Source organism: Geospiza fortis, unplaced genomic scaffold (genome assembly GCF_000277835.1).
Source record: "Geospiza fortis unplaced genomic scaffold, GeoFor_1.0 scaffold190, whole genome shotgun sequence".
Taxonomy (NCBI): domain Eukaryota; kingdom Metazoa; phylum Chordata; class Aves; order Passeriformes; family Thraupidae; genus Geospiza; species Geospiza fortis.
Genome location: NW_005054328.1, coordinates 4,187,907 through 4,214,657, shown reverse-complemented (window position 1 = coordinate 4,214,657; position 26,751 = coordinate 4,187,907). Strand labels below are relative to the sequence as shown.

The 26,751-nt window shown below is 37.6% G+C and overlaps 1 protein-coding gene across 2 annotated transcripts in view; it reads left to right on the top strand.

Annotated features, from left to right (window-relative positions):
• Positions 1-24,880, top strand: part of IBTK (inhibitor of Bruton tyrosine kinase) — a 46,387-nt gene extending 21,507 nt beyond the window's left edge. Inside the window, exons 16-28 of one of the 2 annotated variants that reach the window (XM_031057146.1) lie at positions 108-209; positions 969-1,086; positions 2,744-2,804; positions 4,161-4,288; positions 5,736-5,848; positions 6,439-6,587; positions 6,783-6,946; positions 8,110-8,202; positions 9,330-9,482; positions 14,236-14,388; positions 20,865-20,933; positions 21,034-21,166; positions 23,511-24,880. In XM_031057146.1, the coding sequence (XP_030913006.1) occupies positions 108-209; positions 969-1,086; positions 2,744-2,804; positions 4,161-4,288; positions 5,736-5,848; positions 6,439-6,587; positions 6,783-6,946; positions 8,110-8,202; positions 9,330-9,482; positions 14,236-14,388; positions 20,865-20,933; positions 21,034-21,166; positions 23,511-23,636 (1,562 nt within the window). In that variant the 3' untranslated portion in view covers positions 23,637-24,880. Of the gene's footprint in view, positions 1-107; positions 210-968; positions 1,087-2,743; positions 2,805-4,160; positions 4,289-5,735; positions 5,849-6,438; positions 6,588-6,782; positions 6,947-8,109; positions 8,203-9,326; positions 9,483-14,235; positions 14,389-20,864; positions 20,934-21,033; positions 21,167-23,510 lie in introns of both variants that reach the window. The other variant, XM_005421157.3, reaches the window with a different exon arrangement.
• The last annotated feature ends 1,871 nt before the right edge of the window (positions 24,881-26,751 follow it).

Below are 26,751 nucleotides of genomic sequence, written 5' to 3'. Positions count from 1 at the left end.
TTTGCGAAGCCATTATATTTGTGCTTTGGTAAAATCTCATTGAAACTGTCTGTTTTATAGTTGCTTTTGATTTGCCCCCAGTGTTTATATGATGCTTTGTTTTCCAGATTCTCAAAATGTGGAATTCATATGTAACGTTCTTGTGGTAGCAGACCAGCTTCTTATATCCAGACTCAAAGAAATCTGTGAAGTAGCAATTGCAGAAAAATGTGAGTCCTTCCACATGTATTGTGAAGGGTTAGAGAACAAAAAATGGTATTTTTAGGTGTTCTTGCCTTTTGCAGCCCAGAATTTGTGTATCTTCCTTTCATGTGATTATATTTTGACGTTCATTGCATGTCTGTTAATAATTGCTTCTTTAGTCTGAGCAATACTCTAGTATTAACATGATCTTCCATTACTTATGCTCAGGCTCTTTAATAAAAAAAAGTAAAAAAAAAAACAAAACAAAACAAAAACCAAAAACCCCAAAAATCTAACCCAAATGAAATCTTCATTTCATTGAATTGAAATTTCTTTTCTTTAAAGTATGATAAAATGAATTCTGTTTCTATTTCTGTCCTTGTATTTAGTGTTCCCTCTCTCCTGTTTCACTCTCCTTATTTTTTATTTATCTCTACTAAATTGGAACATTTGGAAGTTTAACAACTGTTTATGCTATTTCTGAAACTTACTGTTTTTATATTTCTTTTTCCTTTTTGTTTTCATGGGTTTTCATGTTTTGAAACTGATCTGTTTGTAGGCAGGGCTTTTTAGTTCTGTGAAGCAGCCATTGCATACAAGCTGCTGCAAAGTTGCATGGAGCTTCCTATAGTTTATGGCCACTGGAGCATTAACATTTTTTCTAGGAATGGGATAGTATAAGATACGTTTCAATAACTAGATCATGCTACACAATAAGTCTTAAAATGGCTGCTTGATACTACAGCCAATTATCTAATTTAGTTTGCTGTGTTTTGTTTCTGCAGTGACCTTAAAGAATGCTGCTGAGCTGTTGGAGTTCTCAGCAATGTATAATGCTGAACAGCTAAAATTGTCCTGCTTGCAGTTCATAGGACTCAACATGGCAGCTTTGCTTGAAGCAAGGTAAGCAGGAATGCAAATGTGTTCATGTATTAGTTGTAAAATTTAAAAAGCCCAAAAAGGTAGAAGGATTGGAATAACTAATATGGACAGTTTAATGTTAAAATGCAGCTGAATGCTCCTAGTTTAAAGGTAGGCTCATTTTTGTCAGTTAGGGAGAGATAAGCTAGTTAAATCTCTGTACATACTGTACCAGTTCTGTTGTACAAAACCATATGTTACAGTCTGGCATGAAGAACCTCTCTGGAATTCAGCAGGCTTTAACATTAGGTCTAGTCTTTTTTGGGGTTTTAAAAGCTTTTTTGAAGATGCATAAAACTGCTGTGAGGCTTTTCCCTTCATTTGGAGGTTGTTTTTTTGGGGGATGGGGATTATTGTGGGGATTTTTTTGTTTGTTTTAGGACTGTTTGTTTGGGTGGGTTTTTTTAAAAAACATGGTTGTTAGCAATGAATATTTGATTTATTTTAAGTAGGTGTATTAAATAGCTGCTTCATTTTCCAAAGAGGATGGACCTGTCCTCTGGTAGTCTTTTTGCTTTAACGTCTGAAGTGAGAGCTGAACAAATTAATTTATTATCCTTGCTTTCCACAGTGGTTCTAAAGTTCTGAGAAGATGAAGGTGTGCTCTGGCCTTCCTTCTCTTGATGCATTTGGACAGGCCGTCAAGTTGTTTCCTAAGTACATATCATCTTCTCAGAGCAAACCTTATCAGCACTAAGTTCTTTTCTAGCAAAACCTTAAGAAATGCACCAAAAAACCCAGCCAAAAAAAGAAAAATCTCAATTGTGAGTTCTCTCTCTCCTTTTTGCCAGACTTCTTTTCACTTAAAGAAGTTCTTAGAGATCTGAAACAGTTCAGAATGCCAGCATTTCATTGCCACGTCACACAGTGGCTTCACTTGCATCCCAGATGCAGAAGTTCATTCATATTAGCAATTTCCCTCTTCACCTCTCTATAAAATATAAACATTCCAACCTTTGATTTTGGAGAGAAGAGTTAAAATCTAGTAATATTGCCTTAAATATTACCTAGAATTCAGACTTGTTTCGTCTTAAGCCTGCATGTAATATTCTTACTACAATTAGGAGTCTGGCTACATTTTAATGAAAATCTGAAAATGTTAGTATTGGGTAGAAAGAGTTTTAATTTGAGAAACCTTGAGAAACAGAGCTAACTCCTGACAACTTTTTGCAAGGAGAACTGCTCACATGGACAAGACTGTTCTGTTGAGTCAAGTTTGTTGCTGTAGTATTATTTATTGGCATAAATGTCTATGTTGTGTGTTGTGTTTGAGTTTTATGGAGAATTTACATAGGTTTGGAGTATTTAGATACATGTCAGGAGGACAGTATGCAGAAATAGGTAAAGCTACCAGTTCTTGGTAACTTAACTATATAGGTCTGTTTTGGCTGTGACCTTAGGTAAAAGTAGGTAGGAAGGTTGTGTGTTTAATCCCACACTACAACAAAGGTATTATTGATTAGTTTTTACTTTGTGTTCAGTATCTTCCTTTAGACTCTGATCACCATGAATAGGTGATAATACCTGTAGGTGAGATTCATCCAAAATGTTAATCTGAATTTTTAATTAATGTGATTTTTTAATAAGTTGCTAAGATGAATGTGGTATTTAAGGATAAAGATAATTATTTTTTATTTAGGACTCTGGATGTCTTAAGTGATGAAGTTGTGAAGGATCTTTCGGTTTATTACAGGAAAATGGTAAGTTGTACAACTTGAGTATAAGCTGATTAGGTGTAAAATGAGAATAGATGTGATAAATATGTACCTGCTGAGTCTGTAGGTGACAGGCTGAAACGGAACATCTGACTCAAAAGATAAAGTTGTCTTCTGCTATTATCACTATCAAGGAGTCCATATTTCATCATTCACTAGCTACTGCTGCAAGTGTTGTGTCTTTTAAATTAATTATACAGATTAAACGTATTAATGTTCTGTAATTAAGTTGCTTGGAACAGTGTAAGCAAAACCTATGGAAAAAGAACATCCCTTACTTAGAAGAAAGCTAAAAAGTTCAGGCTGATCGTACAGATATTAACATCAGTAAGAGGAATAATGTGAAAATTGAATTGTAATACAATGGTGAAAGCCAAGACCATTATAATCCAGTATTCTCTTACTGTAAAAGATAAATGTGTGCAACATCTTTAAGCATTTTTTGCCATAAATTAACAATAGATGAAGCATGGGCATTTTGAGTCCGTCAATTTGAGATATTTCTCCAATTTTGCTTAAAGATATAACTTAAGTTTTGTCTTGGTTTGGAAAGACAGGAGTCTGCTAAGGAAGGCAGGAGCCTCCCCTGAAATTGAGAATGTAAACCCTCCCCACCCCTCCAAATTGCTATAATTTTAAATTGAGGGGCTCTCAGGCAAAGATATGGGAGCAGGCAATAACAGTTCTTTAATAGGGAAGAAATAAAAAGAATAAAATAAACAATACAGTCCACTGGAACAACACTGACAGAGTCAGAACCCAACCTGACACCCTGTTGGTCAGGGTGTTGGTGGCAGTCCGATTGAAAATGTGGCTACAGTCCTCTGAAGTATCGGGGGTGGTTCTGTTGGAGCAAGGGGGTTCTGTAGAGAAGGATGTAGTCTTCCTCTGAAGATCCAGGAGGAAAAGGCAGCTGCTGTTCCTCTGGGGAATCTCGTGGAGAAAAACTAACTGCAATTTCAGAATCTCAGAGTATATTGGGGTGGCAGTGCTTGGCTCCTCCCTCTGGGCGGAGCATCTCACAATGGGATGTTATAGTTCTTATCAGTCATGCACTGATATTCAATAGTCTGTTATCAGCAGAGGTCCTGAGGGAGGTGTGAATGTGGTCATTCAAAGAGAGAGATAAGGCAAACTGCTCACTTGACAAGGTAATCAGCCATACAGATGGTAATGGAAAACATCTTGCATGCAATCTTCAACAAGTTTATAAGCTTGTAAAGTAATTAATTACCTGATCTGTGAAAATGTTTTAAATGATGCACGGTTTTGGCCCTCTTACATAAATTTGCTAGCATACAACTTCAGTGAAACTTAATGCAACGGCTTTTACAACTACAGATTCCAGCTATGGTTAGGAGAGTAATTACTCCATATCCAGATGGACCTGATATAAGTTCTTTTGAGCCTGAAGATGGAGAGAACTTTGTCTTTTTAAGGGACGAAATGAATACAGAACAAAATTCTCAGTAAGTATTTGTTTCTATCAATATTTTTAACTGGATGAACTGTGTGTGGTATTGGTGCCTGACTGCATTTAAGTTCAGAATTGAAAGATTAAGAAATGAGATTTCAAAGACCATTCTCAGTTTCCTTAAGTCTTTGAAAATGTTGCAAAACTGCAGCAGAGCACTTTCAATTTATAAGTGGCATATGAGTAAAGGTTGCAAAACGAGCATTCACAGTGATGTTTGGGGGTTGTGCATGTGATGAGAGTATCTGTATATGTGTGAGACCAACTGTGCAGTTCATTATGCTTCGCTGAATTAGGAGAGATCAAAAGAGAAAAAACAGACTTGAATGTACTATAGATCTGTATGAAAAATTGTGATAATCTAAATTTCTTGATATTAACAGACTTGTCAAATGAAATACAGAGTTTTGTAGTATGATAGGATGGCTTGGTAACAGGCTTCCAAATAGTGGGATAAAACATCAGCCTGCAGAAAAAGCCTCACCTGCAGTATTGTGTACTGTTCTGAGCACGTGTGTCAGGAAAAGTTGCACTAAATAAACAAGTGTAGGTAAGAACTAGTAGATCAAGGAAACTGAGAGGCGATTTTGTATTCGACTTCAAGCCTTTCAGTGGTTTTCAAGGCTGGGTGGTAGCTTCTAGGGAATTGGGTAGTCCAAGGATTAAAAAATAGACACCACAAGTACTGTAAGGTTGTGCTGCAGGAGTTATTAAGTAGTTATGTAGTTACTTAACAAAAAGCTGCTTAAAGAAGCTTTGAAATAGTGCACTGTAGCTGCATTTCATGTAATTCTGAATATGTAGTTGCATTTAATGTAATTCTGAATATCTAGTAGTCCTGTTAAAATGAAAGATGTCTTCTTTGATTTCACTCTTCCTAATAGCATATGCAGGAACACATGACATTTAGATAACATCACCCTGTATCTGCTTTATTGTAAAATTAGTATTATCACAATGGCAATGTTTATGTTGGGGAAAATTGAGACCAACTGTGGCATTTATTAAGCTTCAGTAATTTAGGAGAAAGCAAGAGAGAAAAAAGTGGAGAATTGTCTGTAATTTGCTTTATGTCATTTGCTGTGAAATGTAGCAGGTTTAATCTGACCTAGGTGGCAGTGCCAGCCTGTGCAGCAGCTGTATCTTCCACTGTCTCAGCAGAAGTCTGTGTGCAGTATAATAGTCCAGAGGATAGATCTAGATTGGAAAGAGTTTTTTGCTTTTCCTCCTGGATTCTTCTTTTCCTCCAAAATCATTTCTGAAATGATTGTGCCAGTGCATAAGCAGAGAGGAGCAGGCAGAAAGTGCCAGCTGCTGAGATGAGGCACTACTGCTTGAAGTATAACTGCTACTGCTGAGTGAGAAAGGTGATGACATGGGTAGTTCTCAGTTTCTTTGGCTTTAATGCATTCTGTGGGTTTTTTTGGTCTTTTTCCTATTAGGGAAGCCCTTTTCAAAAAAGCAAAAACTAAGGCAAAAAAGAAGCCAAGAAAACGATCTGACAGCTCTGGAGGATATAATCTGTCAGATATTATTCAGAGTCCGGCCTCTACAGGTCAGTGGGAAAGAGATTCCTTTCAGGTATAAAACCAGAGCATGAAGTGTAATATGCAATGCAATTTCTATATTTCAAGGAGGAAATCTTAGAAAGATTATTTCTTCTCTAATGAACACTATAGTTGAATTTAAATAGTGAATTCTTAAGATAAGGGTTTTTTTGAAAGGATGTTTGTCATTGTACCCAAAGTTCAGCTAAAAGCATGTATTTTATCAAATAAAGATAATACACATTTTCTTATGTGGTTTTAGTAAGTGGAAAATTTCTGTTGTGGTTTTTTTTTCTGAAACATAAAGAATAGATTATCCACTTTTTATTGAGAAGATGGTAGAAGAATTTAAAGGAAAAGTGTTGTTATTTGTATATTCTGAGACAGAAGAAGAAAACTGGGAGTAATGTTATTCTGAAAAAATATTTAGGATAGCAAAAAAATTTGCTTATACTTACCACTGGCTAGTATTCTGGACTAGGTAAACTTCTGATTACTGTATATTCATCATATGGTGTGAATAATTTTTGTGTGTATTAAGCATTGTTTAGTCTGGCTCTCATGATTTAATATTTCTACTATCCTTTTGTATTTCTAGGCTCAGTAAAACTGGATAAAGCTAACTCAGTAGACTCACTTCCAGAACTCTTAACATCTGACTCTGAAGGTAGTTATGCAGGAGTGGGTAGTCCCAGAGACTTGCAGTCCCCTGACTTCACAAAAGGATTTCATCCAGAGAGGACTGAGGTTGGATTTCCTCTTAGCATTTTTTTAATTTATGTTTATCTAGTCCATCAAAAGCAGAGTTTTTATTTTAGAGTCTTTCTGTGAACCTGTTATACAATGGAGTTGACAACTTTGAAGAGTTGTAGTTTATTTGATTAAGAAAATAAAATTTAGTGTTTGAAGTGTTTATTCAACAATTTTCTGCCTGATCTTTAGATGAAGGAGAAAGTATGCAGTCCGGGTATGAAACCCTATCACCCTAACAAGGAGATGAAGTCATACAAGGGAGCATCAGCAGTGATGCAGTCTGTTCCACAGTCCATTCCCAGTGCCAGACACAGCTCTGCAAGCTCTCCCAATTGGGTAGCAACCAGTTTCAGGTGCAGTAATACTTACAGTCACTGGTTTACACTTGGTAGTGAAAGCTAACAATGTTCTATTCAGACTAAAAAGCTATTTGCTCTTCAAAATGATCATACATTACTTGACACATGAACTCAATATCTTGGTAATTTAATAAAATGAGAATATTTTGTAATTATTAATTGAGAAAAACAATGCTATGCATATATATATAAATTGTTTTTTAAAATTGCTTCCACTCTGTACTTTTAACATCTGTTTTTATAACACGTACTTGGTTAATACTGTGAAAAATACAGGAGAGTTTTTTGTAGAATTATACCATGCCTGAAGCCTTTGGAAGCTCCACTGTATTTTGACATTTTTTAGGCCTTTAGACTTAAAAGGACTGTAAAAATTAACACTGCAGGTTTAACTGGTATACTTGGTATAATGAAAAATTGAATATTCTTTTTTATCTGTAAGGAGAGATGGAGGAAGTGCTGATTATGTTTTATTCCAAAGCCTGTCCCTGAATTCAGTTGTAATGCAGCTTACTTTACAGATGCCTTTAAGTACACCCATTTTAATTTATAGTTTTTTGTAAAGCTTGAGAATGTGTAGATTTAATTCATGCATATTTCTGTGGAAGTTTAAAATCAGGTCATGTCTGAAAAAGACACCGATACATGAAGTTTGAGAATGTTACTGATGTTTGTGTAGTGCTCTGACTGCAAAAACTGTTTTGTTTATCATGTGAAATAATTTTAATCCTGCGCTTAAAAGAGAGATCTAATCCAATATTCAGAGCTGCAAGCTCTCTATAACTTAGCAGGAGCATTTGACTACTAAATAAGTATCCTTATTTAGCTATTTAATTTTTTTAAAGTAATCATGGTGTTAGGTATCTAATCTTTAGGGTTCTAATTTTTTTAAAGTAATCATAGTTCACATCTTTTTGTTTTGTACTATAATGAGTCTTGAAAGTATTTTTATAGTGTGCTCTTAAATATGTATATATTTATAAAAGTTTTGTCAGAAACATTTTATTTGAGGTTTGCCATAATTGAGGAAACAGACATAAATTATACAACCAGTTACCAATCCTATGTATGATTTAGAGGATTTCAGTGAAGGCTGGAACTGTGGAATGTAAGTAAAAATCAATGCCTTGTAAGGTAACTTTTTATTTTTCATTTAGTCCTGCCAGCCCTCCTGCTATGGATCTGAGAACCATCATGGAAATTGAAGAAAGTATGCAGAAATGTGGAACCATGCCAAAGGCAAATTCAAGGTTGGTAAAAAACCAAAATCTATAAAAAAGTGTGATAGGCCTAAGTTGTTATGAATTTACTTAGTGGTTTAGGCCATTTAGTTTAAAAAAAGCAGGAGAAAAGTTGTGCTATTTGGTTTTGAACAGCTTTGTTTACTTCATTATGTTGTTTTTCTTTGAGCATACAATATCTATTCCTTTATTTTACTCTTAGTCTTGCTTTGTCAACTACTGCAAAAGAGCAAGTAAGCTAGTATCTTAAATAAGTGGCCTGTCCTGCTGAGCCTTTCTGTTTCTGACCAAAAAGAATTAATTCTTGTCCGTAGGACTTTGGAAATTACTTGTGCACAAGTACTGGATTTGGAAAGGTCATTTCTTGTCTTGCATTCTCTGTCCTCTCCCAGAAACCATATCTTGATGTTAACAATTCTTCAGACAGAAGCCAGTGGTGTTCTTTCTTGTAGATGCATCCCAAAAGACACAGGGAGATAAATGTGCTTTTTTACAAGGCAGTGTGTTAAAGCTAGTGTTGTTTAAGTGGCAACATACGGAAGAGAAGAGGAGGTGACTTTCATGACCTTTGAGGTGTGGCTTTCTTATAAAGGAGACTTAGGACAATACTCATGGAACCTGGTAGAGGCTTCCTTGATACATAGGTTCAGAAACTACAAACAAAACAGCCAAGACTGAAGAATCCAAATAGCTTAGGAAAGAAAATTGTTGCAGATAGAAGAAATGGCTTTATGCTGTTGTATACATTTTTTTAATGTATGAATATTTTTGGTTTAAGGGAGCTAAGCTTGAAAATCTCTAAAAAAATCACAAGATTAGAAAGTAGTCTTCATCTTGTGGTAGTCCTCTTTTGGTGACTTGATTCCTACTCTGCATGTTTTCATTTATGGACATCTATGTGAAGGATATTTCTATGATGTTTTCTTTCTGTCACTCTTGATATTAATTGATCCTCTTTTTTTTTGCTTCCTAGCCATCTGAGCCCTTGTTCCCCCCTTGCCTTTTGGCACTCTAGGCAAAGTATTTTTGTTTAGGAAAGAAGTTATTTCTCAGTTTAATTTGCAGGATTAAAGGTGAGTCATCTCAAAGGACATGGCTCTTACAACTTCTTTCTTTGCAATGTTCATTCACAGCAGAATGATGTCTCATGGAATCAAGCTTTCTCAGAAGCAAAGGAAAATGATTGCCCTGGCAGCGAAAGATAATGGAACAGCTAGCAGCCCAGAGCCTACCACTCTAGTAACTGCACCACCTCCACCCACAAAAGTTGCAAAACTGGGGAATGTGTGGTATGTTATAAATCAAATATCAATTCTTTTTCTTTAGAGAGTTTTTACATTGAATAGGCAGACTGAACTATTTGAATCTACATTTGGAAGTAATCTAGAAATTCAAAGGGGGTAGGGAAATGCAGTGGTTGCAGTTTAACAGTTCTTTGAAATTTTACTCTGAGTCAGAAGACTGCATCCCATCTGGTGCTTTGCTGTGTACGATGTTGTATTTGCAGATGGTGTTGAAGTAAATCACAGAAGAAAAAGAACTAGCTCCGAAACTTAGTTAGGAAGAGGTTATTGAAAACCATTATGAATGGTGCTTTTTCTCTGTCAAAACCAAAGGAAAATGTTAGCCCTTCCTGGGGGAAGGTCTAGAATGACTGCACTAGAGAAAACTGACTCAAATTAGGGATAACAAAGTTAGCTAGGTGTCTCGGAGCTGGAGGGAACATTGGGTGCTTCTAACAGTTTTTGTGGTGGAAGGATGCATAGGGGTTTAAAATGACTTTGAATGCTGATCGCATACAATTTAGGATTTTGAGTTAATATCATAGTAACTAATGCAAAAATAGTTTATCATCTGTTCAGTGCATTAGGTTTATAACAAATATAATAAGGTGCTAGCCCAAGTTGTGCTTTGTTCTTCACTTTTACTGTTGGTATTGGATAAAAGCATAAACAAAATATACAGAAGTTTCAAACTATGTAAATTTAATGGGTTTGATTATCTCAGGAATAAACCTATTTGCATGCTCTAAGCATGAAGTAAATGTTCATTTAAAGTTCATTTAAGTAAATGTGGCCATTTTTCCAGTTTTCCCTGTTCAAGAAGGTCTAGACTTTTGTTGCAGATTACATTTGTACTGTTACCCTAGAAGAATTGTCAGTCTCCTCTCTCTGTAGCTTATTTTGTTGTACCTCAGTGGGAGCAAAGGTTTCAGCATACCCATCAAAGTCGCTCTTAAGCTTTCTGTCTTCTCTATTGATTTTCATCCATGTACACCTAATACTAAAATTTAGGGTCTCATTTACTCCCCCAATCCCTTAAATTTGTTCTGATGTGATATTAGGCAAAGCCCACAATTTTATTTTTAAGAGGAAAGACAAATGAGTTGGTTTGCGTTTAAGGATTCAGACTTTTCCTGATCTCTGAACCTTGACAAAAGGAGAAACAAGGTTTGCAAGATTCATCTTCTGAAGTCTAGTGAGTGGATGAATTTGTATCCTTAAAACTGGTCCTCTCAAATGCTTTGAAGAACATGCTACCTGCTTTATGCAGGTGATTTTGCAGGTCAAGCAGCAGGTTAATTATTTGCCTTAGCTAATGGAGGTGTCACAGGGCTGTTACAGCTCTGAGGCTTAAGATTTGCTAGGAGAAACTGATGGTTGAATCACATGTTGATGAGCGCAGTAAACACTGAGTCATTCTATCCTTTATTAAAAAAGCGATACTCTATCTGCAATTTGTAATCTCACCACTTATGTTGTAATTATCCATGAAGACAATTCCATATAAAAATTCTAAGAAATAAAGACAAAATTGTTTATAGAAATAAAATGAAGGTGAAGGAGAATTTCCATCCTTTTATCATATGCAGTGACAAAGTATGAAGGAAATCCTGAGGCAGCTGATGTCTTCTTTGTCTCAGTCTTTAATAGTAAGATGAGTCATTCTCCAGGTACCCTGCCCCATGGGCTGGAATGGATCCCCTATAATCCAGGGGGAATTATGTGCTACATGATGTGCTACACCTCTTAGACACACACAGGTCCGTGGGGCTGGGTGGGAGCAACCCAAGGGTACCAAGGGAGCTGGTGGAGGTGACCACTGAGCCACTTTAAATCATTTACCAGCAGCCCTGGTCAAATAGAGAGGGCCCTGGTGTCTGGAGGTGAGCCAATATGACACCTGTCTAAAGAAGGATTGGGTGGAGAATGGGGGACTACAGGCCTGTCAGCCTGACCTCAGCTCCAGGGAGGCTCATGGGGCAGATCATCCTTAGTGCCTTAACATGGCATGTGCAGGACAACCAGATCGTCAGGTCTAGCCAGTATAGATTTAAGAAAGACAGGTTCTGCCTGAATAATTCATCTATTCTCTGATAGATAATTCTTTACCTATTGAGTGTTTTTTAAACTTCAAATTGCCTATGAATTCTTCCTTGCTTTTAAAAAGCAAATAAAGTCTGATTTTTGAATATTCCTTGATAAATGTCTCCAAAAAGTATATTGTGCTCTTAAGGTTCTGATTAAACAGTTTTTGGAAAGAGCTGGGCCTACCGTGTTACACAAACCATCTTAGGTGGAAAGGCTAGGGTATATTTCAGGAGGGTGGAATCCAATCTAATGCTCATGTGGTCACCGTGCGTGATTCCACACGTTCCTCCTGCGTTCCTCTGGCTGCCGATCTGGAAAATACCGGTAGCTCAAGAGTTCAAGCACAGAACCAGTGGGAGCTATATGAAATTTTAAAATTAGGCCTCGCTGCTGGAAGAAAGCATTTATTGAATAAACTTAAAGCTGCTTTAGGCAAGTGATCAATTATTCGATTGCCCCTGCTAGTTATTTAAAGTATTTTTTTGTGTGAGGTGGAATGGTTGTTACTCATCTACTCTAATATTATATTTGCAGAGTTAGCCTGTAAATTCACAGTGGACTATTAATCGACTGCATTTGGCAGTCGATTGAGCTTTCCACACTTGCAATATACTCAAAGCCATAGAAATTGTGTTCCAGTGAAATCAGATACTCAACTTGGATGTTGAATGCGGTGAAGCACACTTGCCAGAAGGGTGTGGGACCTTCTGGCTTTTTTTGGTTGACTGAAAGTCTGTTATACACTATGCCCTACCTTTTCCACCAAGAGAAACCTCCAGTTTCACAGTTTTTTGGGAATCTGAAACTTTCTTTCTTCCTTTGAAGAAAACTGAAAATTAGAAGGGAAAAATAAAATACTGCTCTAGTAATACTTTGAAAAAATGTCTAATGTTAACTGCATGTTGACTTTATTAGTTCCCTAAACCTACTTTGATCAAGGAAGTGGGAGTGTTGCCTACATGTTTTGGGCCTTTTTTAAGCTCAAGAGAGTCTATGGCTTTTCAAGACCAGAGGCGTGAAGAAATTCAAAGTCTCTTGAGAATTAAAAATTGTGTATCCTGATGTCTAGGTTGTCGGTTTGACAGCTTATACTTAGCATCAGCAGCTGTTTTGGAACTCCATGCTTTGATGGTTTGCAGTTACGTCTTAGAGAACCATAGTCATACTCTATGTTTTTTTTAAGTATAAATTAGTTTTTCTAATTTTGCAAATTAGACAAAAATGTCAATGTATCTGACAGAACAAGCTGCAATTTAGAGTTGTTACATGTTTGGAAAATTTTTTACCACTTTTCAGACAAATAATTTTAAGCCACAAATAATTGTTTTGGATAGGTTCACAAACTGAGAATGACACAGTTGATTTTTTTGGGAGATGTTGTTTGTGGGTTGGTTTTTTTTTAGCTCTCTGTTGCAAGTGGATCTGATTGCAGTACAGAATTTTTATGGAAATGGGTAAATCAAATCAAAGTAGGCTACTTAAAATGTTACTAACAGAAGCAGCTTCTGTGACAGCAGATCCCATGGACCATATGTCTGCTCAGTATAATAGTTTTGGGGGAGCTCTGGTCAAACACTTGCCTGAACTTCTGTGTGCCAGCTGGTGGTAGGAACAGAGGATATGAAAATGACTCTGAGCCCCTGTATCTGGAGGTTCCCATTCTGCTTTCTGTGTCTTCTGTGTTGCTTATCCAATATTTAAATAAAAAAAAAAGATCCAGACTTAAGCCAGGGTGGTCTAACATCAGACATAGATTTCAGGTGCTTTTGTTGTAACATTTCAGATACAAATGTTGCACTTTTAAAATTCCTTTGTTACCTTAAATTGTGTCCCACCCAGATGTAGCTTTAAAGTCTTTGACTTGGGATGCTGCTCTTCTTATGGCAGTTGCGCAAACAATTGGCACTGTATAAAAAGCTTGTTTTACTTCTGTAGTGTTTATGAAGAATTAATTCCAGAGCCTTGATAGGTAAGAGAAGGACTCATGGTAACTGCCTTGAATTCTGTAAATAAAGAGGTTTTGGGTTTGGAAAGTGTTCATGATACCTAAGATGCTAAATTGCTATATTTTCTTACTGGTTTATTTTTGGAAGATAATATACAGGCTCCAATTCAGTAACTTGTGCTTGGACAAAAGAAAATTGAGGATACCAGTTTCTTGGGAAGAAAAGATCAGGTGTACTTGACTTTCATGGTGGTAAACTGCCTATGTTAGACCAACAGTACCTGGAGCATTGTGATTTATGAAAATATGTTTCAAGGACTGGCACTGTTAGAAAAGGTGCAGCTTGTCTAAGAGAAGCTATCTATGAAAAAAAGAATTAATTTATGAAAAAATGAGGTGGGGAGAATAGGTGGAGGGGTGGGGTTTGATTTTTTTTTTTGTTCTAATGACATTTCAAAACTACTGGCTTCCTCTGTTCTCATAGATATTTATTTCCTGTTCTTTATCTATATGACCCAAAATGACTTATTGTAACAGATGGGGTCTAGCAGGATAATGGTGGTATACAAAACCTAAGTAACAATATATTTTTAGTAATAAAAGTATTTTTATTTGTATATTTATGTAGAAAGACCTCTTTGCTATCTGAATCATGGAATAATATGGGATCTGGGAAAGTGCAAATATCAAGTGCATTGGTTGTGTTTCATTTTTGTTTTTGAAAAGGTCATCTTCATTACATTCTGCTTTGCCAAAGTCATTCCGTGATCTTGTGATGGAAGAAGAAAAATGTATGAGTGTGAATAATTCACCGGGTACTGGTATTAAAAGGTGTGGTTATAAAGGATCTGAAGATTCATCTGTCCAAAACACCATAAGGTAAGAATACATTTTTTATGATTTGTCAACCATTGTACAAGAAGCACAATGATCTGTTAAATTCTGCTGAAATAAGAATAAAATTGTGATTTAAAAAGAGCATTCTTCTGATGATTTTGTTAATAAGATTTTATGAATGAAATACTCTTAAGAATAGAAAGCTAAAAGACTTGAACAATTTAATGCCACTGCTAATAGTTTGTTTCAAAGTGTTTGTATCTATATAGATGGATACATGTTTTTATATATTTAAATATGTATGTATATATATATGTGTGTATATATATATATATGTGTATGTATATAAAAACTTCAGACTCCAAACCAAACATATCTGAATTTGTTTGCTTATGTATCTATGTATCAAATGATAAACCAGTATTTTCTAACCTCTGCACTAATTAGATATTCATGAGCATTTAGATATGGCATTCATGAAACATTTTGCTAAGAAGTATTTTTGTGTAACCACTGAGTGGATAAAACTAGTTTATTCAAACACAGTTCTGACATTTCCTAATCTGAGTTTTCTTATAAGGTGACTTTATTGTTTAAGTGCAGTTTTTCATGGATTAAGCAGGCTTACAGAAACATTGATGCACTGGTTATGTCTGGGTATTATAATTACTATGGGGCTAGAGTTCTGAGGACAAAAATAAGGCACGTGTGAATAATATCTCTAGTTATTAGACAACGTTGCTCTTTGGTCAAAATGTTTTAGCCATGCATCCTCTTGCTACCTCTAATAGAATCTCTGTTCTGGGTTAAAATAACTGCTTAAGCTGAGGAAAGAATTTCAGCCTTATTCTTGAAGGTCTGTATGATTGAACTGCCCACCCACCTGCATCTCTTCCCCCTATCATCAGTAACTTTGAATGCGAGACATTTCAAATATATTTACAAAACAGAGAGCCTGAAAATCTTACAGACTCTGTCACCTACTATCTGGAAGCACTGCAGACCAGCTGACCCACAGTGGTAGGGAACCCAGGTGTGACAGCACAACTGGCTGTCTGGTGGCTTCCCTGGTAAAGGCACAGCCCCAGTGTGCCAGAGGGAGGTGAGCAGGGCAGGCTCTGTGGCAGAAACCAGCATGAGCCACAGTCAGTGAGCACAGACAGGTGCATTGGGATCAGGCAAGGTTGACGTCAAACCTGCAAATCAAGTCAGGGTCAGGAGCAGCAAAGCTGGGCTTGGCCATAGCTGCAGCATAGCTCAAGAAAGGCCTGAGGGACTGAGCTTAAGTGAAGCTCTTGCATAAAGAGGGGGACCTTCTGTAATCCTTCACACAGCTCTTCTTACAACACAACTTCAGAGGAATCTGACTCAAGTTTACGCAGCTGTGCTGAGGGAGAAGTTTGCAGAGCTGTGGGTGCACAAGGAGCTATGTCATTTTCTGGCTGTTTTTTTATGAACTCCTGTTCCATTGTCTTCCAGTAACTGACTCCTCTGTGAGGAAAAGAAAGTTCTGCTGGGTCTTGCTTTTGGTTGTTCAGCTTGTATAAAAACTGGTGTTTCCCTAGGACAGAAGTAGTACATGTTTTACTGCTATATAAAGAATAAAATGAGGATAGAAATGTAGGAACATTGTGTGTGGGATAGTGTCTGAGGAGAGAGGTAGGAGGCATTTGGAGTGTGTGGGATGGTGAGGCATTCCTCAGGACGAGAGTGGTAAAGATGAAGTTACTGTGGTGAGTGGAGGTGTGGGGACATGAAACACAAATTTGCAGGACAGGTATTGTTCATTTTGTTGCTAGGACAATAATAAAACTTCTCATTATATAGGAGATGCCAGGGGCTGGTGATAAGAGAATCTGCACTGGATGATATTATTACCTTTGCCACAACAGCTCTGTAATCTTCATAAAGTAATTTCTTTTCCTTTTGCATTGCCCTGTCTTGTCTGTGCAGTCTGGCCAGTCTGCACACTCTCAAAGTGGACTATTTTAGCTGAATGCAGGTTTAATACATTAAATGTCCGAAAATGATATATTAAGCTAGTGGAAGACTAGTAGATAGCTAAATTGACTATCATCACTTTGAAAAGAAGGTCCCTCCAAAGCCATTTCAGGTTGTTTTTGAATTGTGTCTGAAGATGCCTTTTTTTTCTAGTAGGTGTAAAGAGCCTAGGTGACTAGTCCCTCCTTCTGAAACTTAGGAGTAGAGTTTCTAGTTTGAGGTAATTTTATTTTTTTGACTGTACAGTTTGTCACAATAGGCTCTGATTTTTTTACCTGAGGCATTTAAGGGCTATTTATGTGAAGATTAATTATCCACACCCTTACCCCTTCCTTTTTAAGGGGAGGAAATTACACAAGTGTAGAGATAAGCAATCCTCATCTATTGATGTCAGACTTGGCGATGGGACACTGAAGATGCTTGCATGACTATATGTTCCTGTGTTGTCTTTCTCCTTTGGATAATTAAACTGACAGTTTTCTTATATCTCTGGATGAGGGTATTTTGGATGGTGAAGTAAGCATTCTTCTATGTACTGTCACTTTCCAATTTTTCGCAGTAAAGGTTTGTGGTTTTTAGGTAAACCATGTCATGAATTGTGGTGATTTGAACTGCATTTAATCCAGAGGGAGATAATTCCAAGATCTGGGGCATGTGAATGTGGCTATGTTGTTTCCAGGGGCGCCTCAGCCTTGGGAGTTATGCTGTGCATGTGTAGCTCACAGTCCAAGCTAAAAGCATGGGGCTGACATGACTTAACTCAGTTGTGGCAGCCTAGTTATGTTCACGGTGCTACTCTAGGGAGCAGGGAAGTGTCTTAGTGGAAACAAGTGTTTGCGGCTTCGTGTGGGAATGGCCTAGTTCTGTCATGGCTAATAATGAGCTAATATGTAGCTCATGACTCAAATGGTATAGCAAAACCCAGGAGGGTTCTGCAGGAGACCAGGCTTTGTGTTCTTTTTCTGAGAGCAGTTATTAGATCAGAGAGGCACCGAACCTGACCTGGTGTCTCATGAACAAATACTCAAGAAACACTAAGGAACTCAGGGCTGGGACATTTTGGTGGCTGCACAAAGAGTCATGGCAAGTTCAGCCAACTGTGTTAATCACATTGGTTCAGTACTGATGATGCTTGGCTGGTTTATTTCCATGCAGAACCATTTATGTGTCTGCATCAGTCTTAATTTCTAAGACTTCCAGATTTCCAAGTTCTATGTTTCTGTGGCTCTTTTTCCATTTTTCTGTATATGCTAGCTTCACATTTCCTGTGTTATTCCATTTCTAGTAATTTTGATGCCAGCTGAGGAATTAATTTAGAATGTTGAAATATCTGCAGTTGATTTAATATCTGGACTGAATGTCTTGTTAGCAAGAAACACAGATGTACGTATGTACAAACAGCTTCAAAATACCTGGACTTCTTCCTACATTTTAAAGCCCCATTGACTTTAAGTCAGGGAGATGATATAGGTATTTACTTATGTTTTGATCACTAGAGTGTACTGTGATGCTGGAGCTATTAATTCCACTTTTGGGAAATTCCTGTTGAGGTGATTTTTCTATTTGTTATTTGGGTTTTTTGGCTTGTTTGTTTGTATAGAAGTCATCAGGTTTGTTAAGTGTAGCAATCCAGTTGGGTTCATTTATAGCAGTGCTGTGAGTTCTTTGGATTGGGAATGGAAAGAAGAGTGTAGCTGTCAAATCAGGTACTGTCAAATGTGCTAGAAGGTGAGTATTATTAAAGCAGGTGGAAAAAGAGATGAAATTGAGAGTTAACATCAGTATAAAAGCACAGAAGACTTCCTTCATCTCCTCTTTGTCTTCTTTTTCTTTGGTTCTTTTCTGGTTTTCAGTGTTGTTATCTTTAAGTGCAGTAAAAGCTTTGAACACACGCAGGGATGGGGCATCCACAGCTTCCCTGGGGGAAGACCTGTTCCAGTGCCTCACCACCTTCACAGTGAAGAAGTTTCTCCTAATATCTAGACTAGACCTGCACTCTTTCAGTTTGAAGCATTGTCCTGACATTACATGTGCTTGTAAAAAGTCCCTCTCTGTCTTTCTTTCAGGGTCCCTTCATGTATTAGAAATCAACAATTAAGTCACTCTGAAGCCTTCTCTTTTCCAGGCTGAACAAACCCAATTCTCTCAGCTTTTCCTTGGATGGAAAGGTGTTCCATACCTCTGATTATCTTGGTGGCCTCCTCTGGACTTACAGCAAGGTCCATGTGGTTTTTGTGCTGAGGATGTCAGAGTTGGATGCAGCTAAAAAAAAAAAGTGCCCTGCTTTGAAATCACAGAATAATTTTGATTATGTAGTTTAGCTTCCTACTCAAAGTCAGTGAAACTAGATCATGTTACTCAGGACCTAGTCTGGTTGAGTTGTGACTGCTTCCAAGTGTGAAGATACTCCGACTTTTTGGGCAACATGTTTCAGTGGATAATCATCTCTGTATGGTATTTTTATTTTTCCTTTTATCTATGTGGGATTTACTATTCTGCCTCTTGTGTATGTTGCCTCTAATCTGTCATTGTGCTCTTCTAAGAAGATTCTTGCTTCATCTTTCTCTGTCCTGCAGTTAAGTAGTTGAAGACAGCAAAGAGATCTCCCCTTTGCTGCCTCCCTTTAGGATTAACAAAACACATTCTTCCAAATCCTGGACTTGTTCCAACCTGACACCATCCTTCTTGTATTGTGGAGCCCAAAACTGAGGATGATGCTCTGTATGTAGATGAAGGAATACAACATCCTCTGCCTGCCTTGCTGCAGTATTGCTAGCACAGCCCAGCATGCCGTTGTGTCTCTGCTGCAGAGGCACTGGCTGGTAACATCGTGCACTTGCTGTCAGCCAGGACTCTGCAGGTTCTGCTTTCTCTCTGCTGCTTTCTAGCCAGTCAGTCCTGGCCACTGCTGCCTCATGGGATTGTTCTCTTCCAAATACAGGACCTTGCACTTGCCTTTGAAATTCATTGGTTCTCAATTGCCCATTTTTCCAGCCTCTTTAGGGCTTCTGAAAGGCATCCTGACATCCAGAATATGCCCCATCCCCAACCTCTCCACAGCCAGCTGTGGCCCGCTGAGGGTCTGTTCTGTTCTATTCTGTTCTACCAAAGATGCTAAACAGGATTGCTTTCAGTACCAGTCCCTGAGGACCCCTGCTAGTGCTTGGTTTCCAGTTGGACTTTGTACAGCTAATCCATTTCTGGACCATTTTCCACCCATCTCATAATCCATTTACTCAGTTCATATTTTTCAGACTGAGAACAAGAATGCATGACCTGGCAATGTGCATTGTTTGTTTTGTGGGAAAAATTATGTTTTGTGACAAAAAGCTCAACACGATTAATTTAAATCCGTTTTTTATGATGGATGTTAGATTTCAGATTTTTTGAGATCTTGCCCTTACTACTTAGTGGTAGGAATCATGTTTTTTGTTATCCTTGGAATTGTGTTCTGGGGAAAATATTTCAGACAGAGAACTTGGTAGTTACTGGAATTCTCTTAACTTTCTATAGATTTCTTTCTGTTTTATCCAATAGCTTGTGGTCACTTACAAAGGATTACCAAAGCATTAAAAAAAAATTACGAGTGATTTCTTTAAACAGCAACACCCTTAGAGTTGTTTGCAGTGCCTTAGAATAATTCAAAAAATGTTCGCCAGCATGTCACATTATGTTGTAGCACTTTCTTAAGGTTCTGGAAATTGCAAAACTATTTTGTCAAAGATAGGTATTAAATCATGAGAATAGGGCCCTCTCTTCCTACTGGCATAGGATTTTTCTGACAAATACACTTGTCTCAATGAATACAGTGTAACAAATGTGAGCTTCTTTTTCTTGAGAGGTTAACATTTTGCAACCGAATAAAATATCCTCCTGTCAAGAACTATATAGATATTTCAAGATTTTTATTTTTTCTATTCTGTTAATTTTAGTTTTATGCTGTTCTTGTGAGTGTGAGAGGTGGTTACAGGATATGTACTGAAAGTCCATAATTTCTGGGTTTGCACTCAAAGAATTTACTCTAGTGAGATTGTAGCACTGACTCTTTTGCATGAAACACTTACTTTGAATGCAGGACAGTTCAGTTTTTTATCTTGAATCTTTATCCTTTTAACTTGAATTTTTTGTTCATTCATATTAATTGCCAACTTTTATGGGTAGTGCTGTTAGTGCATAACTCAGTGGGCTAATTGACATGTAAAAAAGCAAAAGAGCCTTTTTTTTTTAATAATCAGAAATGAAACTTCTTTTATCAAATCCTCAAATCTTAGGAAATGCCAGAATTAATGCCAAAGATGAAGTTCTGTTAGGGTCTGGTAGTTAGAAATGAGAATCAGTGTCTTTTTCAGTCTCAGTATCACACTTAAAAACAAATTCCACGTTATATCCTAATGTCTTTCCTCTGTAAAAATCCTACATATTTGTTGTGATTTCCTATTGCAGTTTTGTATTTCACAATAAGATGTAGGAGAATGCTCTGCCAATGACTTTTTCTTTCCTTTCCTACCTCTCTCCAGGTGCAGCACTAGAAGTAATTCAGGTCTGGAAGACCATGTTCTGGATTCTCCACAGCTTGAGAGTCATAAGTAAGTTTGGTAGTGGCATAGGTTCTGGAACTTCTTTACTGTGTGTTGTGCTGACCTTGATACTGCCTCATAATGTTGTTTGTTTTTTCTTTTTTTGCAGTCCTTGGTCAACAGCATCACCAGCCAGCTCTCCTGTGATAGCACCTGTTATGTTCTCAGCCATTGTAGAGGAGGAGCTCCAGCAGGAAGCTGCTCTTATTAGGAGCAGAGAAAAACCTTTGGCGTTGATCCAGGTAAAGTGCTAAGTTACTGCTGCTCTAAAGTAACACGAGGAGTTTCCAATGGCTCTTTCAGAGATCAGTTATTAGTATTAACTATGTATTAATGCATGTCATTTACATAATGATAGTAAATATAATTTAATAATAACTTCACACTGCTATTTGATAAGGTCTGTTAAAGTCAAAATGGCTGATAAATGTGATAAATGTATTTGCAGCTTCTGAGAATGGTTGAGTTTGGAATGAACCCCTGGAAATTGTCTAATCCAAACCCCTGCTCAGAGGAGGTTTAGAGCAGGTTTCTCAAAGCCAGACAGCCTTTGATTATCTGCAAGGATGAAGACTAATGGCCTCTCTAGAAAACCTGTTCCAGGGACCACCCTCACATGAAAAAAGATTTTTAAATGCAATTTTCTGTTTTGAATCTGTGCCCTTTGCCTTCTACTGTCTTTGGGTACCCCTTAGAAGAGCATGGGTCAGTTGTCTTTATTCTCTCCTAGCAGGTATTTATACCCTTTGACAAGATCACCCTAAGCCTTCTTTTATCCATGTTAAACAAGTTCAGCATGCTCAGCATCTCCTCAGTGTCAGGTGCACTGGGCTCTTATGCCATGTCACTGGACTGTTCATTATATCCCATGTTTCTCTCGTACTTGGAGGTCAAGAAGTGGACCCAACGCTTCAAGTGTGTCTTGCCAGTGCTGGGTAGAGGGAAAATGTCATCTCATTTTTCTGGCAGTGCTGTCCCTCATAGAGCACAGGAGACTGTCACCCTTCTTTGCAGTATGAGAGCACTGCTGGCTAAAAGGCTAAATTGTCCACCAGGGCCCCCAGCTCCTTTTATGCCAGGCTGCTTTCCAACTTGTCAGCACTCAGTGTGTACTGGTGTCTGGGATTTTTCTTCCCAGGAGCTGGACTTTGTGTTTCCCTTTCTTGAACTTCATGAGATTCCTTGTAGCTCTTTTTTCAGCATTGTCTGGGTCTCTGGCAGTACAGCTGTCTGGTATATCAGCCACTCCTTCCCATTCTCTACTGCTTGCAACCTTGCTGAGGGTGCACTGTGTCTCTTCCTGTGGGTAATTGATGAAGCTGTTAAACAGTACCAGTCCTAGTCTCAGCGTTGGTGTGGTGGACTTTGTGCCACTGGTCACAGCCCCTTTGAGATCTCCAGTTCTGCCAGTTTTGTCTGTCTCACATTGCATTTATGAGGTCTGTTCTTAAGCTTGTCCACTTAAACTCTTAGTTAATACTTAAGCTGTACCATTTTCCCAGGAAGCACCTAGTGGTCATTCAGATCCCCTTGCCCTTCTTGAAGGTAGGAATGACACTTGATTCTTAGTCCTCAGGAATGAACCCTTATTGCAACAATTTTTCAAAGGTTTTTTTAAGAGTGGTCTTGCAGTCATTTTGGCTGGCTCTGATCTCCAGGACCTGGCATTGCTAGAGACATGATCTTTACACCAAAGACCAAGATGAAGGTCCCCAGCCTTTTCCATGTCTTTTTCATTCAGTAGTGGATCCATGTTGTCATTTTTGGTGCAGTAGAAGCCTGTTTTGCTGCCCTTCATATTCCTTGCCAGATTTCACCACAGATGGCCTTTGACTTTCTTAATTCTTGTCCTTTCTGGTCACACAGTGTCTCTGTTCTCCTTCTGTGTCACATTTTTCTGCTTCCACATCTTGTATGCTTCCTTTTTTGTTTGAGTTTTGTCAGGAGCTCTTCTTTTCAGCTGTGCAGTCCTCCTGCCATTCTTATTTGTCTAGGAAGCTCATTGGCATGGCCTGTTCTTGAGCTTGGCAGAGATGATCTTTAAAGTCAACCAGCAGTCCTGGACCATTCTTCTTTCTGGGGCCAAATCCCATTAATTTTTCTAAGTAGATGCCTTCATAGTCTTCTATTCTAAAGTCCCAAGTTTTTTGCCATTTCTCTTGTTCCCAGCTTTCAGAATCCTGAGCTCCAGCATCTCATTGTCATTGCAGCCAAGGCTGCCCTCAACCTTCACATCCCTGACCAGTCCTTTTTTTTTTTGGGCGTATGAGATCCATCAGAATGTCTGCCTTATCACCTCCTTCATCATCTGTGTTAAGAATTTTTCACCAATGGGGAGGTGTCTTAGAGTGTTTGTGTCCAGCTCTCTTGCTTTTACAGCAGGTATTGAGGTGCCTCAAGTTTCCTATGAGGAGCAGGACCTGAAAACATGAGGTTTCTTCAAGCTGTCTGAAGAATGTATCATCTACTACTCCTTCCTAATTAGGAGGTGTGATGCATTCAGGACCAGTAAAGCCAGTTCATAACCATGCCTATGGTGTAAATGTAGACCTGACACTGACATACATGCTCTTTTTTTCCTTCCAGATTGAGGAGTGTGCTATTCAAGACTTATTAGTCCACTATGAAGCTTTTGACAACCCTGAAGAATTTGTGACCGTTGAAAGGGCTCCACAGGGACCTATAGCAGCACCTATGTGGAACAAGCACTAATTTGTACTCTTCACAGTCCTCCCTCTCACAGTTCTCACAGCTGTATGTGCACTTTTGAAATCGTAATTCTTCTTACAAGTAATACAGGACTGGAAGAATAAGAATCATGTAATTTTTAACATCAGCATTAAACACTGCCCATAATCACTAGGTATTTGTTAGAGAGAATGAAATAATGTGTTCACTGTGTCCTTTACCCACAATATCTATTGTATGTATGTTTTGACAGCATTTCTTTAATGACACCTATAATTAGTAATGGTACATGAGGCTGTAGATTGGGAATGTATTTGCTAATCTTAAGTTGTAAGGGTTTTTTGTAAAATTGACAGGTGAAAAGCGAGTGTTTATTTTGTGATTTAACGTGGAATTCAATGTGCAGAATTAAACACCTTTAAAGTTTTGGGGTGTGTCCTTCAGACCTTTCTTGCAAATTGGGAATATTGGGAAAAAGTTTGTGCTTGAACTTCATGTAAAAGTATAGTTTGACAATGCAGTTTTTCTTAAGTTATGTGTGCGAGTCCTGGTTCTCTGGTTGCTGTGGCCAGCATGTTTCCCTGTTGTGCCCCAGGCTGTGCCCAGCCATGGCCTGTGCTTGGCTCAGCTGTGCATGTTTGTCACTGCTGTGAGTGAACCCTGCCTTGGAGCAGCCAGCTCTGTCTTGAAGTAAAGCACACAGCTCAAGAGGATGTGGTGCCACTTATTAGCCCATCTGTAGTCTTACTCTAGTAAATATGATATGGTTTTAGAACCACTGTGTTTGGGGATGATTCACTTGCAGTGCTGAGGAAATCAAAGATCAGTGTATACATTGTTGAAGCTGTAGGGGTGAGTGCTTGACTGGGAAATTTGCAAATACCTGAGCTGCAAAGATTATCATAGATGGCTTTCAATATTGTGTTCCAAAGTTCTCTGTGCCTGGTTGAAACAAATTTATAGATATAAGAAAAAGAAAAAAAAAAGTGTAGCCTTATCTGCAATATTTTGTCTAGTTTGTCTTGTTTGTGTAGGTGTGTTTGAACTTGTGCTTCCTCAGTAATGTCAGTACTCATGAACTCTGGAAAACTGGAATGGAGAGATCTACAGAAAATGAATGTAAAAAATTGATCACTGTGTGATAAAAGAATCTTGAAAAAAGTGATGTAGATATGTTTTAATGATTTCAGGTCAAGCTACACCAAAAAAATCCCACACAAAAATTGTAAAAAAAACCCAATAAACCATAAAATCTTGATTTATACAAAGTTAGTGTACTTTTATATGCTGTCTATATATAATCAATTATTTAGGTAGCTAGAGTAATTGATAATATTTCTTCTGTGTCTGAAACAAGAACTGCAGACATTTTGAAGCTACACAGGCCAGGAAAGATGTAGGTTTTAATTCTGTTTTGAATTCTACTGGTAATTCATTCACTAAACTGATGGTAATACTTGCATTAAAGGCTTTACTTGGTGCACTAAAGGGCCTTAAGGCCTGCCGAAACTATCCTCTGGTTTAAAAGAAACCTTGTGTACTGTGAGAAATAGCTATAGAAGCAGCAGGCCTTTCCAGGTGGGAACTAATTTATTATCAAGTGTAAAATTGCTGTGAATTTGTTAATTTGCTTTTTTTTTCAAAATAGGCCATTGAAAATTATCCTGAAATTTTAAGAGGATTGATGTTTCCACCATACCAAAGAGCTTGACTGCTTTCAAGTTGTGGTTTTGTTGTCACAGTTTGTTTAGGCATCATCACTGGTTATATGTAATATTCATAAAAAAAAGTGAAGAACGATCAGTGTACCACTCTTCTGGAGTTGAGAATACTAAACTGCTGTGATTGAAGAGCTTTGTTAAGGCTAAAATGTGTCACAAAAAACTGTCATTTTCTAGCTCAGATGCCCAACTTTGTGGCCTTTTTTCTTTATGCCAAACATGAATTCAGCTCTCATCACATTTTGTCATTTCTGGGCTTGTTAACTCCTTTAACTTGCACAAAACCAGGGTTGAATTCCCAGGTTCTGGTGAACATAATGCTGCACATCAGAGTTTGCAGTAAAAAACAATATTTCACATATAGATTTATAAGTTAAAGGACATGTATTGCAGCTATTTAGTGTAAGAAATACAACTTTAACAAAAGGATTCTACTGAAGTATTTGTTTTATCTCAAAGACAAATGAACCATCCTCTCAAATAAGTTTCCTTGAATAAGCATTTTGCCTTTTCTCCTTCATCATTCATTATCCCCAACTTCAGTAACTTCTTAAAAAATAGAGGGATAAATAAAACTTGCAAATTTTGCTCCTTCAAATGGAGGAAAAAAAACCAATTTAAAATTTAATACTGCACTACCTTCAGGACTTGCTGTTACTGTGTCAAGGCATTTGAGGAATGCATAACTTTTCTGCACTGTATATTGAAATGAAAATGTAAGTAAAATGGGAGACTTCAGTCAGGTGCAGAATCTTTGCTACTTTTGTTCCTCAAGGGTAGAGGTTGTTTTTAGTGACTAATCTGACAGTATTGTTGAATGAAATTTCCATATTAGGACTGATTGTGCAACCTTTCACAAAACAGAATTGACAAAAAAATTACTGAATTTCCTAATTTAGCTTTTGTTATAAATCTTGATGATACCTTCCTACTGTATGTTTTTTAACTGAATTCCCCATCCCCCACCCTGTGGTTAGCATCATTTGCAGGTGGTGATAGATTATTTTAGCTGCATGTTTTAAAATTAACACTTTTGAACTTCAAATGTGTCCATTTTTTTGTCCTCATGCCTGCCCCTCCTTTTTTTTTTTAATAATATAAAAAGAGACTCTGAGCTCTTTTGACAGCATTCAGCTTGATTGTGTTCATTGATTGTTCTGTAATTGAAATGATGTTCTGCAGCTCCTTGGCAACCTGGACTCTCCTCCTTACCCAAACAATTGCTAGCTCTGATGTAAAGACAAGTCAGAACAGAACACTGGTTTGTTAGATCATATTCTAAATATAAAGGTAAAAGATTTACACAGGAATAAAGTAATTTAAGCCCTTAATCCTTGACTTGCAGGATGTCACCAGAGACACTTTGTAGTAACAGGAGCTGTCAATTAAGGCATCAAATGATCTCGGAATGTATTCCA